This window comes from Cariama cristata, unplaced genomic scaffold (assembly GCF_000690535.1).
Source record: "Cariama cristata isolate BGI_N322 unplaced genomic scaffold, ASM69053v1 scaffold44484, whole genome shotgun sequence".
Taxonomy (NCBI): Eukaryota; Metazoa; Chordata; class Aves; order Cariamiformes; family Cariamidae; genus Cariama; species Cariama cristata.
The window spans coordinates 1-18,683 of record NW_009612098.1 but is presented as its reverse complement, the minus strand read 5'-3'; the positions used below and the strand labels follow the sequence as shown (position 1 = coordinate 18,683).

The following is an 18,683-nucleotide window of genomic DNA, read 5'->3' as shown; positions in this document are numbered from 1 at the left end:
AGACTCAGGCCCCCCTCCCAAGCCTTGCAGGGGGTGTGTTTCTAGCACTCTGCTGAGTACCCCAATAGCAGGCCATGAAGAGAGGGGCTGCCACATTCACTGCCCTCAGGCACACGTGACCAACAGACACTCTACCACATTTAAAACAGGAGTTATGCAAACCACCAGCAAACATGCAAGACACAGAAGACTGCTTGTGACCCAGGTTTTGCTGCATTTACTAAGGCCTCTGCCGGTTCATCTGCTTGCTGGCTTGCTCCTCCAGTTGCATGGCAGCCCCCAGGGCATCCAGCGTTTCTATAAAGGAAATCAGGAGCGACAAGGTGACTGACCTGGAAGCTGAAGTCCCCCACTCAGCTGTACCCTAGCAGGGCTCTGCAAGGGCCAGAGGGAAATGAACTGGGCAAGAACTGCTCAGCCAACATCAAATCCTGCCTAGTCCCACAAAGCTCTTCAGCTGCAGTTGTTTGTTTCTACTCATCAAGTTTCAAGCCTGCCATTTTCAGTTCAAACTAGATGCCACTAATCCAACCATCCCAGAGGGCCAGATCTCCCTGGCCTATAGGGCAGAGAGGGTAGCAGGGCATTTACTCCTGTTATCTTGTCACTACCCCTACATGGTGAATGGAGGGATACAGCTATCAGGCTGCATTTGAGTTGGGAGGACAGTTAGGGCTGTTTAAGGAAAAAGTCACTACTTCAGGTTAACAGTCCACTTTGATGCCACAGTTTTGAGCCAAAGCCCCCACAGCCCTGGTTTTGAGCAAAGTCTATGCCAGCTCCAGTGGGAAATCAAAACCCAAGTTATGGCAACAGTGGCAGAAAAGTAGCAGTTACCAGTGTGGCTTCCCCTGTCCTAGTCAGGCAGTCTATGTACCTGCCACTCTGTTACCAGGTCTCCTCCAAGCTCCTACATCTGCCTTGCTGCCTCTCTACTACCACTTCAACAAGCATGGTCCAAACACAGGCAGGCAGTGTTCAGGGAACCAGCAGCTGACATCCTCCTGCACAGCACTGGGAAGTCTCCAAACTGGGTCAGAACTAAACAGTTGGAGGGATTTTGTTGCACATCAATTAATGCCCCATACTAAGGCAAAGGCATGCCAAACACAGGTGCTGGCAGACATGGCATCACAGTATATGCCTGGCAAACACTTGTTCTAAGTAGATGGGTATTAAGGCCTGATGTCTGTGACAACAGGAGTGAAAACAGTGGGCATACCCCTATGAATCCCTAGAACATGGCACTGGGACCTGTTTTTTTTTCGCCAAGTCAAGAGGTAAACTATTAACCAACTAGCCAAACAGACTTCAGCTCACCTCGTCTTGGTGGATATTACATTCTGCTCAAGGGAATGCAGTTTACAGCAGTGAAAAGCAAGTGGAAGTTACTAGACAAAATTTTACTTTGGAAAGTGCAGACAAGAGAGCATTTCAGATCTGTCCCTATGATCACCTAGGAAAGTGATCCAAACCGTAAGCTATGCAAGAGGACTGGGTGCTCAAACCCTCACAGGTATGCTGGTGTTACTTTCAGGTCTTTGAAAAAAAGATAAGTGACAGTGCTAGTCAGGGGCAGATACTAACATACCTCTGACACCAAGGAAATTTCTTGAGCTCTCCTCTATGAAGTACTTAGCTCTGCTCACAAAGGTCTCGAGATCATAGTCTGGTTGCTCCGTGATTCCCAAGAGGTAGTCAAGTTCAGTCATCATTCTCTGTATTTACAAGGATAACAGTGGTGAGAAATTGATTTTCTGGAAATTCCATTAGTTTCTTCAAATCTGGCACACCAATCAGCAGAGCTGAACTTCTACAGACCAGTACCAGTCAGTGCTCATTAGCAGCAAGTAGAGGTTGCTAGTTGGAGGGGAAAGGGGACCAGCTGGCCACAAGCACTGAAATGCCCCAGTTTAAGTAGTTGAGCAAGAAACCACAGGAAAGTTGGCAGTGAGGAAAAAGTGACACCACTGTACAGCATCTTGCAGTACAGCCCACAGCCTCCCCAGCAGCACTTGGCTCAGACCAGGCAAGGTGCTCTCAACATGTAGAAGGCAGCCTGGGCTGGGCTTGCCTCTTCCACATACCTGTCTCAGTTCTCTAAGCTGTTCTACAACCTTCTCCTCCCGTTCACTAATTTGAGTCATAGCCTCACGAAAGCTGAACATGTGCGGGGAGAGATCTTCCTCCTCATCCTTGCAGAACTGCAAGAAACAGCCCAAGTAAGAACAGCAGTTTGTTCCTAGCTTTGAGATCTGTTCAGCCCATTGCACTCACATACATTGTGTTGAAGACCTGAGCCTTCTCCACTGGTCTCTGTTTCCTCAGTCTCCATCTGATTCTGTGTTTCACCACCTCCATTATGAGGACTGAGTTCTTTCACTCTGCAACAAGAAGATTTGTCAAACTCTTCTTCCAGTAGTTTCTGGGCTACAGCATCACACAGCAGCTACTGCAATCAGTCAGTGCTCAGCAAGAAACATTTGGCTGCGCTTAAAAACTTGTACATTACCACCCCAGAACAAGCTCACATGGGCAGAAACTCCAGAGGGCTGTGGGGAGGAAAACTGAGAGATGTTTGTCTCCGTGTCCAGTCTAGGGCCTCTCCTGGAAAGGAATGTCCAAGTACACAATACTAATTGCCAGCAAAGCCTTTCACAGAAGCTGTCTTCCATGACCAACTAAGAGCACTTAGTATGGAAAGAACAGGAATAAGATTGATTTTTCCCAGAGACCCACTGTGCCAGAATAGGTCTATAATAAGAATGAAAGTCATGGCTGATGACATGGTACTAAAGGTAGATGTCAGACACCAGCTGAGAACTTCATTCCAGTTACTATGTCAGCTTCATATTTCCAGTGAGTTTCAGCCTAATACCCCTTTCTTATAGCTTGAACTTGTGTTGTGCACTGGCTAAGAACCCAGTGGGCTCAACTGAAGACTAGAATCTTACTGAAGCACGCTAAGTCAGATGATGCACTTTGTCCTGTACTTTCAGTATGACTGTCCACCAGAAATAAAAAAAATGCAGCTTCAATCCAGAACCAAATCTGGGAATCTGTCAAAATTCACAGTGTTCCTGAATGCTTATGACAAGAATTACCATACATCCTTTCAGAGAATGGAATGCTTTCCAGGAAGAAACCAAGCAGCCTTTTGTGCACTAAATGAAGGAAAGATATCAAGCCTGAAATGTGTAAGTGTCATTGTTAACACATGACAGTCTTCTTTTTACTTGTTACCTCTTCAGAGAGGTGTAGAGGCATGTAAAGCAGAGACTGGGAGGCACTCACTGCTCTGTCACAGGGGTTCCAGGTAACAGCAAGACCCCCAGGGAAACCTGGGGCTCAGTCCCTGCAAGTCTATCTTGCCCTGCAGGTACCCAGGGTCAACCATGAGGCACTCAAAACACACTCCCACCATCTGCTTAGAGGCATTTGAGTTCTCCCAGTCCTTCAGGTTTCACCCAAAGTCTCCAAGGTGCCATACCCTATTAGTTCATATCAAAGTCCATCAAGAACACCAAGTGTTTTGTGCCATCTTGTGCAGGGCCACATCACAGACACGTTCTTAGCACACCCTTACAGATGGGACCTGAAGAACTTCAAAAAGTGAAGGGCATGGAGGTAACCATCCAGAACAGGGTAAGCTCCCTACAAAAAAACAGGGCAGTCTGAACTCTAGCGTGAGAGAACTCCTCTGAGGAAAGGAGACATTAGTCATGGTTTTATACAATCTCTATTATTATGTCTCACACTGAGAACACCCGGGTTAGTTTCATAAGACAGCTCTAAGATAATTTGCTTCTGACAAACAACCTCCAAATTGCCATTACAAGCAATAACAAGAGAACTTGAGCTTCCAAGGGTCAGAATAAAACTAGCCAGAACACCTTCTGCAACAAGAGTAGAATTCCCAGGTCAGAAAGGCCATTACCTGTCAGCGTATCTCAGTGTGTTTAAGGTGTACTCACACGAACTCATGCCTGGAGAAATCATTGCTATCTGCAAACAGAACAGAAGACCTCAGTGACTCCCACATCTGACTTCTGCTCATGTTAATGGTCCTAAAGATCTCAGCAGGCAGCTGGGACATGTTAGGGCAAAGGGTCAGAGTTGAGACATTCTGTCTTGTCCATTTTTCTTTATAGCTTCTGTGGGACATCCCTGTGGCCCTGTATCCAGCTTTCCACTGGCTTTGTGTACACCCACTGTGCTGCATCCTCCACAGGAAGCAAAGCCCTTTGAGAGCACACCGGGCTCTACTGTAGATTCTCTGTATGAAAGAGATTTCTGCAGCCCTGTTTCTAGTGGGGCTGGGCATAGCTCACCAGTTTTTGATCTCAGTCACCATGGGTGAGCAGGGGAGGAAACTATGACTTTTTTTTTTTGCAGAGAACTGAAGCTTTCTGACTTCAAAGTCCCCTCACTGTAGAAGAGCTATTTAGTCAAATTGCAGAACCAGTAAGCAGTTTGTGCCATGCGCATACTCACCATACAGGTCCTTGACTTTGTTCCTATAAAAGAGTCTCTTAGCACCTGGGTCAGCTTGCTCTCCCGGAAAGGGGTATGAGATTTGTTCTGCCCTAAGGCTCGGATACATTCCTAAGAAAAGACAAGTCTTGTGAATGCAGTATCTGCATCTCTTCTGCAAGCTATCAACCACCAATTGCTGGTAAACCCAACAGGCTGGAGAATGGTCATCTCTATTGCCCTGCAAGTGCTTCATAGCCTTTTCAATACACTCCAGGTATTTCACTGTCACAGGACAGGTGGTATATCCATCATATGTAAAAAAAGACAACTTGAATGAAGCCTGAAATAGCTGTACCAGTGTCTGGCCTGACAAGACCGCACTGCTTTCCTGGAAACATTCTAAACATACACCATTTTCAGGGTTAACATACTAAACTAGGATCTTTTTGGCTGTTCTTTTCCCTTGCACTGAAAAGAAACAGAAGAGATAGCCCCAGAGGTGAACAGAATCCATGTGTTGATTAGCACTATTTGCCACCTGCGCCATAGCTCACCTTCAAAGCCAGCAAGCTCTTGTTGATTTCTGCACCTTCCATTCGTGTCTGCCGATCAGCACTAGATGTGTCTGCACCCCTCTCGTTTCCTGCCAGGTCCACCAAGGAAAATTTGCCAAGCAGTTTACCTCTTTGGCGTAGTATGATTTGGAAGCAGGCGTGTGACCGTGAAGAGCTAGCATTTGCAAAAGTCTGCCCAGATGTCCTACAGCAAAGATGGAAACAAGCGTTAGAACTGTGTCACAGAAGATGCAACAGGTTCCGACAGCACTAGAGAAGACCTGCAGCCATCCAATTAAGTTGTTTAACCTCCCAGGTTTTATCCCATACATTAATACTTCAAGTTTGCATGAGTTATGGAGTTCTCTGATATAAGAGCACAGGACTACTGTGAGAAATATGAACCTGCACCCCAGTTGTAGAGATTTAAGGCTATGTAAGCTGCCTGGCTCAAGTTAGCCAGCCTACACTGGAATGCCTTTCTCTCTGCTAATGCTTTACATGCATTTGGAGCTGGAAGACATACCTTCAGCACTGCATCTCCCTGCCTCAGAGCAGGCCACGTGTCATTTTCCTAATGCATCTGCTGTTCCACAGTAAGCTCAGCCAAGCTCCCCACTAAACAGCATTAGCTGCGCTAGCACATTACAGTCATGGTAAATCCCCTTCTCCAAGCTGCCTTGGCACTTTACCTCTGCTGTGCAACTGCACCTGCCCCATCACTGCAAGACACAGACAGGAGTCTCACAAGTTACCATAAACCTCCTTGTGACCTTCATTGTCGTTTATTCCCTAAGGCAGCTGGCAGGTTCACTGTCCCACCTGCATCCCTACTGCTGGGGGAAAGGAAGGAAAGTTGTCCTAAAGTGAGGCAGGAGTCTGAAATGTTAAGCAGTTCTTGACTGAATTGTCAGCCAAAAAAAAGCATGCACAGCGGAGTGCGGAATGAGCTTAAAGAATGTGCATATCTGCACATGCAGCGTAATACAGAAGCCAAGGAGCTCTCATTTGCCTAGCAATGTTTCCACAGCAGTTGCAACTTAACTGAAGCAGATAAGACTTGGTAATACAGATTTTTAGCTCCTGATTAAAGACGCCAGTACGATGGTAGAGTCATCCCAACCGCAGCCTTCCTGCCAGGATGATGAGCCAAGCCTATTGCTATCCTTTGGCATCTTTAAACAAGATCCCTGGATGACATGCAGCTTTTTTGTCACCATTGGAATAGCTCATCTGGCCTGCAGTTAAGCTAAAGCATTTTTGCAACTGTAGGTTGATGCCAGCTGCTGTTCCTTGATCTTACAAGCCCACAGGGAGCTAGTTGTGTTCCTGCAAACTAGCTGATACTTCTAGAAAGCAGCTACACTGCTCAGTTTAGCTGTGGTGTCAGGGCAACCATCTCCTCACATGAATAGTTTCTCTCTTCCTGGAGTTACATGAGGAATATGAATCACAAACTCCAACTTTCTCTATGGAAGGCAGGCTAAACCCATCCCTGCTAGCCCTTTATTCTGTAACCACCTTCTTGTATTCATGCAGAGGTGCTGGTCAGTGCCTGCCTGTTACTGGGAACAACAAGCTTCTGTTTAAGTCTCAAAGTACCAGCTACAGACATTATATATTTCTTACAATAGGACACGATTCTTCTTAGTTTTAAGGCACCAAACCTGCAGGCACTGCCCATCTCAATCATTCTGATGACATCCTCAGCACAGCCGACTTGTCTCTCTTGGAGACCAACAACCTGGACCTGCTGCTTGCCATCCTCCAGGACTCGAAGCTTTGCCTTCTTATTCAAGAGGTCAAACACCTATATTCAGGCAACAAGATTGAGGCAAATCTGAACAAAGTCTCCTTGTAAGTACTTTGCACTGTCTTCGTACAAAGCTATATAGAAACATCACCTTTAACATAGCCTTTCAATTCAATTCCAAACACACCAAGAATAATAGACTATATAAAACTATAGGAACTAGTAAGTTTCACTCAGCTATTTATGAAACATTTAACCAAAGAAGTCAGGTCAAGATTTTTAGAAAATTCTTACCTTTCCATTATATATTTCAAAGAAAGTCACATAGACTTCCAGGTCTTGACTCCTGTACCTGGGCTGGTTTAGGAGGAGGAAGACATCTTGTGCTAGTGAGGAAAGGCAAAAGTTTAGTTAACTAGTTTAAAACATGTTCTAATTGCTACTTGATCTACTTTCAAGTATTGTGCAGCCATAAGGCAATGTCTAGCAGCTGAATGATAGTCATCCTAAAAAAATGCTAGTGAAACAATTAGTGCTGTGCTACCATCTGCAGAACAGTTTCAGCAGCATCCTCATTCAGGGACTGAAAACACAAAGGGATACTGAAGTTTCTACTGCTAATGTCACCCGCAGACAGCAGTCCTTACTGATCTGGGGGAGCAGTGGGATCTGCTATTGTTTTGGACAGGCTTGAAAAAGTCATATATTTGTTTCAAGCACTTCTTGTGGAAAGCCTAGAAAACATGCATCCCTGAGCATCTGCATTGCTGCTGTTTGGAGACAATATACCACGTTAATTGACCCTTTGGCTGGATCCAGGGCAGCTTTTCACAGTTAGGCTTCAGACTGAATTGAGCTGAAAAGCAAAGAATTCCCCTCAGAGACAGTCATAACTAATTTTCATAGACTAGCAAACAGTTGCTCTTGTTTCAGCTGCCTCACTACACAGACTAGTTTCACGATATACCTTTCAAAAGGGAAGGTAGAGGAGGTCAGGTTTCTTGGTGCTTTCTAGGCATTGTATTAAGGACAGACTTTTAAGCATCTGTTTTCTGAAGTAATTTTGTATGTGCTAGGTTTTTTATATCTAATGCTTACAAGAAGAAACATAACATACATTCATATGCTTTCTGTATAACAAGCTTTATATCAGGAATGGGTAAGGTTATGCTGCATTCAAGGCAGGTATTTCCAAACACCACCCTTAGTCTGAGACAAAAGCAAAGCAGAATAATAAAAATGAAATAGTTCAGCCCAGCAAATGCCAAACTAGAAAATACGTCATCTCTTTGCCTCAGAAACAAGCATCTTCTGGTGAGTTAAGTGTGGATCTAGAAACTTACAGGCTGGATAGAAAATATTTTGTGAAACTGATAAAAGAATAATTACAACTCCTGTAACAAACACCACTGCTTATTACTGAAAATACAAATACTTTATGTATCTTTTACTGGAAACATTTTAAATAACCATACAAGATCAGATCTTATTTATTTAAGAAAAACAAGCACTAATTTGATTTTCATATCTAAAGAAGAATTGCTTACATGCAAAAGCATATATTCCCTTTGAGGCATTCTGTGCTTTCCCAGAGAAGTCTCCGCCCATAGTCTGTGAAGAGAAAAGGCCGGACGTAAGGTGTGGTACAAACAAGTCAGGCTACCTCATTTTAGTCTGAAGAACATACTAGGAAGTTACCATATATATGCTCCAATGTCAGCAAGATGATTAGAACACAGTGCAATTCAGGATAAAATTAGTTTGCTGCTTCCTTATCAGTTCAGAAAGGCTATCTGGACTATGCAAAGCAAAAGCTGAATGCCTGTAAGGCTCTGCAGTGCAGAGTCAAAGCAGTTGATCCTCCAAGGCGAAATGCATGGTCTTGACAGTGCAACCAAACAGCCTCTGGTCAGAAGAAACTAAGCCTCATTTTTTAGGACATAGGTTGAGTAAAATTTTCACTGCTACTTGCAAAAGCTCACACGTGGTATCAAAACACATCAAACTTCTAGAGCAGACAATACCTTTAATTCCTTTGACCAAGGTACATTTAATCCGAACACAATTTTCAGTTGGTGCTATCCTGGTGACTTGCTCTACCACTTTTACACAACTCAGTCCGAAGACACATTCTCAATCTACCAGAGTTTAAAATGCAGCACTCCAGTCTCAAGGTACAGCTATCGTCCTTGTGCTAGTTCTGCACCCTAGGGTCAGGAAGGGAAAGTACCTCCATTGCCTCTGATTTTGGTGCCTTGCAGCTGCATTCCTGTAGCAATGCTTGGATGAGCAGGTTTGTCTGCCCATCCCAGTGCAACGGAGGCGGCCTATGTCCAAACTTCTATAAACTTCCAAATTTCCTTCTGGATTACTGGAAGAGATCTACAGCGCACTACATAGCACTAGTGACAGGAGATCCTAGCCTAAAACTTGCCTCTAACACTGGAATGACAGCAACTGTCTGACTATTCAAATTGGCAGGCTAGCCTAGTCCAAATCACTGTGGTTTGAGGTAAAGGCTTCGTGCAGAACAAGGCAGAAGGTTTGACTCCACTATTGTGCTGTGAGGGAAGAGTTTCCCCACCTTCCTTCCCTATAGTTTCCAGAAAAAGAAAGTTAAATAGACAACACAGTTGCTGAAAGTTTAGAGATCACCTTTGAGGCAGAAAACACAGTTTTCAGGCCTCTTGAAACTGCAACTAGTAGACTAGAAGGAGCGGTTACAAAGTGAACACACTATATTGCCCACTTCATAAACATTTAAGTGATCTGGTATTGTTTATGTGCAACATAATACGTGCAGCATTATATAATAGCTAAAGTCTTTCAAACGCCTTGAAGCTCAAACCGTGGTACAGACAATAGCCTTTGTCTCAGATATAGGCTAATAGCCCCACTTTGCAGACTGGAGTTGGGCAGCGACAGCCATTTGAGGCAAAAGAATAGCCATGACTAACACTAACATGTCAGGCCATCCTAAGTCTTTAAAAAGCCAGCTTACGCGGGGATTTTAGTACGATTTTCCTCACAACCTCAAAGGAAACCCACTAATACGTAAAACTACAGGAAAAAGAGGATTAACAACTGACAAAGTATTAGTTTTAAGACAATAAAACCAAGATCCAAACTCCTTATACAGTCCTACTCATTATGAGCATCAATAAGATTTTAAAATACTTTATCGAAAGCTAGAAAATTTGAGACCTTGGAGAAAAACTTACATGTGTCTTGCCACTGCCTGTCTGGCCATATGCAAAGCATGTCGCCCTCCCACCCTCAAAGATGGTCTCTACAAGAGGTCTGGCAGTGAACCTGGATATTTGAGAAGGTAAAAGACAGTTAAGGCAAGCATTTCACAACCTCCTTCTTCAGTTTTCCTAAAAAAAGCAAATAAAAGCAAATCCTTAGTAAATCAGCAAAGCCATGCCAAAAATAAGCTTTAGACTTTCCAGTCCTTTGATTTCCTCCAAAAAGGATTTTAATATTTGTTTCAGGTAGCAGTTTCTTTAAGCCAGGATGCCATCTAGCCATAGCTCCATGCTTTTATCTTGAAAGTTGTTCCCAGTGAGAAGAAAGTATTACCTGTATACCATTTCATTAGAAGAGGATTCATCAAATGAGAAGTCAAATCTAAATGCTTGGGTTTCAAGGTATTTTGTTAGGTCCACTTTCTGCTTTGGCTCATGCACCAGCAGGACACACTTGCTCGGAACAGTAATCACATCACATTCCTTTTTTAGTAGTTCTGTTGACAGAAGAGACTCTTAGTTTTAACAAGAATAAGCAATGCCAAACTGCTGCAAGACAGACCTGCTTTGTCGGTACGCTCACCTTGTTTATTGAGAGGGCGCTTCCTCACACAGACACAAATCCTGTGTTCCTCCATCTAAAAGAAAGGAAGAAAACAAGTAATAATTATTTCCTAATTACACCCATACCTACTTAGTAATACAGAGAGAAAGATCCAATGCCTCCTCACATCTGCTTTTCTATATACTGATCAGAGTTGCCTCTACTACTGATCAGACCCACTCATGCAGGGATGCAAGTCTTAGTCTGTTTGGTGCAAAAGAAATGCTACAATTGACCTTTATGTAGTATGCTCCAACATATCAGGTGGAAATACTCTTATGCTATAGAAAGTGCCCCAAATATTCTGTATCAGAATTAGTAAAATAGTTTAGTCCTTGGCCAGCTTTCCAGCAAAATCTGTGACATCAGTACTGCAACTACAGTCAAATTCAGGCAAGTTATCATTTTAATTTACCCCAGAAGTATTTTTTGACCTCGAGTTCTTTACTGATGCAGTACATTTAGCTATTTGTGCAGCACAGCTACACATCAGTTGAGTTTGCAAGAGTGCTTATTCCATTGGGTGAGGCAGAAAGCAGAAGATGACAAAATCTTCTTCTGTCATGCAGTAATATGTACATAAACAGCTGGTTCTCAGCCCCGTAGGATGCAGGCACACAAACCACCTAATGTTCTAAGCTAGTCCACACCTACTTTTTTGTCTGAACTTAAATGCTGTCATTTTTCACTGACCATAACAGCGCTTTTGCTAGATAAGGACTACTTTTTCTCAGGTATTAAGCAGTGCTGCCTCCATACTTGCTGAAGATATCAATCAAGCCTGGTTTTTCTAGTTTTTGATCTCTACTTTTGCTCCTCCACTTTTTGACCTAGTTTAAAATTACTTAATATATGACATGCATACAACACCACTTTCTGTTTTAGGGCAATAGTCCATTTTAAATTATACCTATACCTACAACAAGCTAAGCTACTATGTAAGAGGCTTTGCCTAATTTACAAGCTATGAAAAATACTGATGTTACCAGACAAATCACTGCATGATAATTGTCAAAGTGCAAGCTCTTCACTAGTGAGATATGCAAAGTAATGCAAGGCAGCTTAGCCCCAAATAGGGAAGGTAAGTGACCTCACACATACCACCAGGTGCCTCAAGATCACAATATGCTCACAGGATTTCCAAGGTGCAGTGATGCACTAAATTGCTTGTATGCCAAAATCTTCAGTACAAAATAAAGAAGCCCGTCTACAGGCTGCAGTTAGTAGCCTCAGTATTTACTTACTGGATCAGTTATAGATATTGGCTGGCAGTCTAAAGTTGCTCTGAATTCCTTGATCATCTGTGCAAACTCCCAGTTTGGACAGCTGGTGTCAAATTCCTGCGTGGAAAAACCATGGACATAAAGGTAATTAACCTGTTACAGCAAAAAAGCCTCAGAACATACTAAACAATCAGCTGTACGCAATTAGAAATATTTCACAAGATTCAGAACTTACTGTAACTAGAATCAATATATCCTTATGTACAGCTTTGTAAGAACAAGGCCTGTCCAAAATGCGTTTTAGTTTCAACTGTTGTGATAAGGGGAAATTCTATAGGACAGTTTAACTGGTGTATCATAGAGTACTCCACCTGTGCACGTTTTGTCCTGATTTCACTAATTTGAGCTCTCTTTTCTTCTCTCTTGTTTTTCATTTTTTCCATCTCTTTCACAATGTTAGATCTTCTCCGAACTAGATAAAATAAAAACATTTCCTTGAATTAAATTTTCATGGTAGGTTTTAAGCACAATACAAGTATGTCAGCTCTTCCAGATTCCCAACAGACTAACTTGTACAGAAAACAATCATCTTTGGAAGGATGGTCATTAATTTTGCAGCACTTCCTTCCCAAACCAGATCTACCTACCACAGAAACTGCCTAGGAAATCACACTGCCACTCCAAAGTAAAGGTAGTATTTCTGAAGCAATACCGCTATAACAAAATTACACATTTGTAATAAAGAAGTACTCGATACTCAGTCTTACTGCTGAAGCCATCTTTTCAAAGCTTTAGTCTCAGCGTATACAAAGCAGCAATCGCATAGTGATGCATTGCTGACTGGTGGTTCAGTTCTTGCCCACTGCTCCCTGATACCTGGGCTCACTGAAGAGCTCATTCTAGCAGCAGGCAGATGATCCTCTGTATTTCCATTTCTATTTGTCAATGAGGCTTCTGGAGCACAGCTGAGCTTGCTAGTCCTGGTTCGGCCAGCTGCAGAAAGAAGCCAGACCAAAGCCAGTAATTAGATCCCAAAGACCAAGAGTAGTTTTGTAATTTGTAAAGCCTCATAGACCACAGGCATTCCTCAACTCTGATTGTGGATCAGGAGAGAGAACTAACTAATAATTTTTTTAATCCTTTGCCAATCACCAACTTTTATTCAAAGTGACAAATCAAGGCCATACCAACTAGACAAGAATTTAGTATCAAGCCTCTTATTTCAATGTCTTTGCAGAACTTAATACACAACACATGCTCTCAGCTACTCATCTGGTAGGTCTGGTAAAGATAAATAACTACAATTTCATTATTCAAGTAGGCTCAAGGTCTTGCTTTACTCAACCAGTATAGTTACAGAGCGTGTTGTCAGCAGTATTAAGGCACTTCTCTCCCCGCTCTAGCCCTGTGTATGCCACTTTATGCCATTAAGCAGATACCACATCCACCCACAGGCACAACCACAGCTCTCTGGCTAATAAAGCACATCATTATTCAACAACATTGTTTCTAAAGTCATTTGAGAACTCCTTCAGGTAGGAGCCCTGGATATTTGCATAGTGGCAGACCTCTAGGTTTCTCTTGTTTTGTATGTGAAGGTGTAGAGGTTGCTCATCCCCCTGGGATTTGCAGTTTACCTAATTAAATGCATACAAAGCATCTTGCTTCATAGTAAGAATTCACTGGGTTCTTTCTCCACTCACCAGGAACTGACGAATTGTTTCTGGTTTGTGTAGAAGTGCAGGGATCTACCCCCATCTCATTTTCCTGGAGGCTGCCCTGAGATTCTGTGATAACAGACATCCTGGAACGGCCACGCACAGCTTTGGAAACACAAATTCAAGGTCAGCATCATGCCTCAGACACTCAAACATCTGCAAGTAATCAAGTGCTCACAAAGTGTGGAACAGTGGGGAACAAGGTGTGATTCAAAGGTCCTTTTCCAGATCTCTGATGCATTAGCAAAGTGCAGAACAAAGCAATCAAGTGATGAAAAGTGATCATGAAATATACCACTACAGAAAAGCAAACAGTTCATCCCAGATTTGCAGTTCCAGCTCATTTCTTTTGGATACCACTAAGGATTCACTAATACGGCAGTTCCAGAACCTTAATACCTAGGAAGGAGGAAGTTACAAGTCAGGGAACTGGGAAATCCTCTGAAGTTTCACACGTGCACGGCTGTGTGAATTAACTGTTTGACAGTGACAGTAGTACTGCAGTCTGGCAACTGGTCATGGGCAGCATCATGCCCACCATCATAGCACCCACACACAGACAGCGTGCACGGTGCACAGTGGAGTGGGAGCTTGATAACACTGAATTCAGCTAAAAGACTCTATGTAATGACAACAGCAAATCCTTTGAAAAGGTCCTTTTGTAAGCAGTCTCCATTGTCACATGCCAAAGTATTTCTTTCACTGAGACCAAGTTCATCACTGAGCTTCCTAGGGAAGGGATTGGAACATACACCTCGGACTTGTAAAGAAAGCAAATCTGATATGAAAAAAAAACAGAAGTGTGGTATGCAAGCTAGAACTACCTTCACCTCTAGCAATCGCAGGAATTTATCCAGAATGAATCACTATGATTTCAGAGGACACCAGATCTGTTTCAAACCAAGGGTTAATTTCATTTCTGGATCAAATTCCTTAGAACCGTACCCATGAAATTCAGTGCTCCTATCTGTTAACTCTTTACCTGGAATCTTCTGCTCAGGTGCAGAGACATTAGGTGTCACTGCTGCAACTTTAAGAACAAAAAGCATCAGTTTCCTCATACTCAGAGATGGCATTTTATTCCATTCACTTTTGTCACACATGCCCAGACCTGACCTCATCACAAACTCAGTAGCACTTTTTCTGTAAATGCTAGTGCTCCTGGACAGGCATACCAACTGGAGGATTTGCTGCATCTAAATGGGTTTGATTCAAGTGATTCTTGTACATGAGGATATTCAGCATCCTCCAAAATTCTTACTGACTCAGAGGACTGAGGCACTATCTGTTTCCTAATTAATTCTGAAAGCATTGCTTCTGCTTCTTTCACTTCCCTGAATGAGATGGAGATAGACACCTCCTGATCTTCTTTAATTTGTTTAGTCTAAGAACCAAAACCTGAAGCTAATGTTAGCTTTCTAATCAGTACACTGCAGAGTTTGCAACAGGACAGATACTCACTGACACTGATGGGGTTTAGCGAGTTATAATAACAGATAATAACATTTGAGGAATACTGAAACAGTGCTTCTGTCTTGTACTCTGAGCAGGTCTTCAGGGACAACAAGGCTGTGCCAGTAGGAAAGATAACAGGTATTTCAGATTTGCCATTAGATTCTATACTTGCAATATATATGCAAAAACACAGCAGTTAGATTCTACACTTTCTATAGGAAAGCTCTGACCTCTGTGAAGACATTTTTCCGTCAATCAGTGACTGGATTAGCACCCTTTATTTTACCAGTTGGCTATCCAGCTCCGTTAACTGACCTGTCTAGAGACAGTCACAACTTTACCACATCATTTTGCGTGCCAGTTCACAAAATTTGTGGAGAGTTCTCTGAATTTCAGGAAGATCAGGATGTTGTAGTACACAATAACTTTTGACACATTAAGCTTGTTTGACTACTACTGCCTCCCCAGTGCAAGGGAATTTGTACTGGTGTCTTCTGGTACCAGTTGCCCTATTTTGCATCACATACAAAAGAGGACAGACAAGTCCAGATGATTTGTTTACAGGTCAATTACATGGAAGAGGACAAGTTTTGGCTACCTATGCGCTTTAAAAGAATTATTAAATTAGCAACCATTCAACCTCAGCATCACACAAGTGTATTTCAAATAGACCTGTAATGCTGCCACTGGCAATTCAAAAAGCCAAAAGAGTCAACTAATAAGCTAAGAGGTAGAAAACATGGGAGTTTTCTAACACCTGACATCTCAGGAAAAACAATTCCTTAGCAACCCCACACTCTGACATCTCTGTCTTCTGGCTTTGCTCAAAACATTGTACTGACATACAATCGCTGAGCTATGGCACACCAGCTGACACTTCGGCTGCCTGGTCTGAAATGTCTACAAGGATAAAGCTCTAGTTATTGTCTAGGGGGACTGTTGAGGAAGAGACATCCATTTGTCACCGCTATTTCTTTCTTGCCCTTTCCACTCTCATTTTGACACTTTTAATCTTAATAACTGCCACTTACCTTTTGTTGTTTGTGGCATTTGCAAAACTCCATACAAAACTTTAAAACTCACTGCAACAGCAACTGCCTAGTGACATTTAAAAGCAGTATCAAGGAATAACTACAGCAACGCTGCAGAAAAGGTCAACTCATCAACAAACCCCAGCTCACAGGAACAGGACAGCAATCCGTTAGTAAAGTTTCTGCACTCAGGAGTCCAAAATTTTGGTATGAAACTGCATGCTCTTTATTAGCATTGCCTGAATGAGCAGCCTTATGATGTGCTAAAGTAGAATATTATGGCTACAATGAAAGACTGCAACTGTTTCACAGGGATATAGCAGAAAAAAGAACATTTTCTCACCTTCCCGTGGGGCAGGAATTTTTGAAAGAGTTGTTCTACGCTTCTGTTTCTGAAAAACAATGAAAGCTGTAAGTAATCGGAGTAAGCTGCAAACACCTAGCACAGCACTTCAAGACAACATTGATACAACAAGAATTTCTGGCCAAAATCTATGAGACAGAAGAGACAAGTTAGAGACCTCAAACTTTAAGGCTAAGGGTATTACTTATAACAAGACCTATGCTGTCAACACTTAGTACCTTACGAGGGGCTAAATCACTTTGAAGCACTTACCTGTACAGTTACATTCTCTTGCAAAGGAAGGTTCTCTTTCACATCTGCAGCAGGCACTTCTTCTGATAATTCAGGATTTATTGTTATCACATCATCAATATCAATCTACAAGAGCAAAGGCAGGATTTTACAGAGTGGAATATTGCTGCTACCACTTACAGCTTTTCTTTTTTTTTTTTTAACCTTGACTTTCAGTACAGGCAAACAAACCTGACCCACTGCCTGCCAAATGTTAATTTAAAATTGCCTGGAAGGGCAAGACGGTAGTTCATATTCTGTTTGAGTAGTCTTGTACCTCCAAATATCCTAGAAGAAATGTGCTAGTTAAGCCATTTACCCTCATGCACCAAACACCACGCAGCTCTGTGGGTGCCATGAAGCACTTCAGAAAAGATGGGCAAAGCACATTTGGCATCAACTGCTTTAATCCCTTACTGCTAATCTTAGTAAATCTCGGCTGCTCTGCGACTTCTCTGCTAGGAGAGCATTCAGCATTTACTGTGTGAGTGCACTTACTGAAATAAACTTCAAAGAGCTGCTTAGGCTTTGGGAAATGAAGGATTCAGCATTTAATCGACAAGTCAATTCACCTGCATTTCTGCTTGCTATTGCAAGCGATTTCATCTAGGGCCAGCTACTGCCTTCTGCCTGACCCTTCGGTGAAGTCATAATCCTGCCTTCGCCGCATTTTGCGGTGCCTGGCACGGGCAGCTGCCAGGCAGGGGGAGCAATGGGGGGCAGGCAGCCAAGGGCAGGCTTGAGCACAAAAGACAGCAACCTCTCAGTTCAGTTTTTCAAACCTAAGCCAGCAGGAGAGGTTGAAAGCACGTGTACACAAAAACTCTGGTATCACAGCAGCTTGCACTAGAATTCACCTAACAAAGCGACACAAGCATCACTCCAGGAAGTTCTTGAGTTCTCAATTAACTTTAAAGTTACTTAGATAAAGTAACAGTCCATAAAAAGAGCGAAAACAAGTAGATGAACCTCTGTAAAATGTGGAGATACCACATTCTAATAGAAAAGAAGTAATCTATAAAATTTGATTTATACAGAAACTGTGTCTAATTTGAAAGTGAATTAGCTCAGAAACACATATATATGGACAGTATAATATATATAAGCGTACATACACAGCGTATGCATAAGTATGTAAGAAAATTGCTGGACTTTGAAGCAACACCCTAAAGATTTAATGTCATAACATACATGCAGTTTAGCCAGCAATTATATCTGAATCTGCACACTTTGCATATTTGAATGCAGCACGCGCATAAAGAGCATAAGATCGTTATGCCAATGGCACCTTAAGATTTTAACTGAACTCTAGAGTATATATGTTTCCAGAGAAACCAGCGGGACAAGCATGTTTGCTCAGTCACCAAAGGAGATTTTGTCAAGTGTCAGGATTTCAGCCACATCAACCTCAAATGCCCCAGACTCCTTCCCCCATCCCATCGCACACAGTATTTATTTTATACTACTGTAGAGATTCAGGAAATCAAACTCAGCTCTCTTAACATGGCATCTTATCAGTGGCACATTGAGTCTTAAGGAAAGCCCAAAGGCCATTGTTAAGAGACAGGCAAAGCCAGCAGACAGCCCCCAGAGCTGGGAAAACTGGGACTTCGGGGCATTCAAAACCAGCAGCCAACAGTGCGAGAGGCCCAGCAACCCCTTGCTCCCTCTGAAAGGGGTTTTGGTACCGCTCCCCTGTAACTTTCACATCTTACATTTATTTGTTTATTTCGTTGCTTTAACGATGCGTAACGTTAAAATAAGCATCGAACTGAACCAGCTGCAACAGCGTGGATAAAGCACCACTCACCCGGCGGGGCGGAGGGGGTGGCTGCGGCCGGGGCATGCGGTACAAACCTCCGGCTGCCAGAGGAACGGACCCAGCCCAGGCTTCAGGCGGCAGCAGGCAGAGCCTGCCCGCCCTTGGGGTGACTAACCCCCTTCGCTGGGGGCTGAGAGCGCCCTGGAGCAGCCCGGGGATGGAGCC

At 43.0% G+C, this 18,683-nt stretch overlaps 1 protein-coding gene across 2 annotated transcripts; it reads right to left on the bottom strand.

Moving 5' to 3' along the window:
- Positions 1 to 220: 220 nt before the first annotated feature.
- Positions 221 to 16,781, bottom strand: KIF2C (kinesin family member 2C). 2 transcript variants are annotated; one of them, XM_009698469.1, is made up of 20 exons: positions 16,679 to 16,781; positions 16,406 to 16,454; positions 14,559 to 14,606; positions 13,562 to 13,681; positions 12,735 to 12,851; positions 12,230 to 12,330; positions 11,880 to 11,975; positions 10,615 to 10,669; positions 10,366 to 10,528; positions 10,005 to 10,095; positions 8,331 to 8,394; positions 7,078 to 7,169; positions 6,698 to 6,840; positions 5,031 to 5,235; positions 4,495 to 4,605; positions 3,938 to 4,005; positions 2,282 to 2,384; positions 2,088 to 2,204; positions 1,592 to 1,718; positions 221 to 297 (listed from the first exon to the last, which is right to left on the bottom strand). In XM_009698469.1, the coding sequence occupies exons 4-20, from the start codon at positions 13,659 to 13,661 to the stop codon at positions 221 to 223; spliced, it is 1,830 nt and encodes a 609-aa protein (XP_009696771.1). In that variant the 5' UTR covers positions 13,662 to 13,681; positions 14,559 to 14,606; positions 16,406 to 16,454; positions 16,679 to 16,781. The 2 variants fall into 2 exon arrangements, with proteins under 2 accessions (XP_009696771.1, XP_009696773.1); XM_009698471.1 differs by lacking the exons at positions 12,735 to 12,851; positions 14,559 to 14,606.
- Positions 16,782 to 18,683: the final 1,902 nt, after the last annotated feature.

Excerpts from the sequence above, each read along its gene's own strand:
- KIF2C (XM_009698469.1), bottom strand. The coding sequence starts at position 13,661 with ATGTCTGTTATCACAGAATCTCAGGGCAGCCTCCAGGAAAATGAGATG. Across the intron at positions 10,096-10,365 it reads TCTAATGAAATGGTATACAG|GTTCACTGCCAGACCTCTTG; the intron begins GTAATACTTTCT and ends TCAAATATCCAG. Across the intron at positions 8,395-10,004 it reads CAGGCAGTGGCAAGACACAT|ACTATGGGCGGAGACTTCTC; the intron begins GTAAGTTTTTCT and ends TTCTCTTCACAG.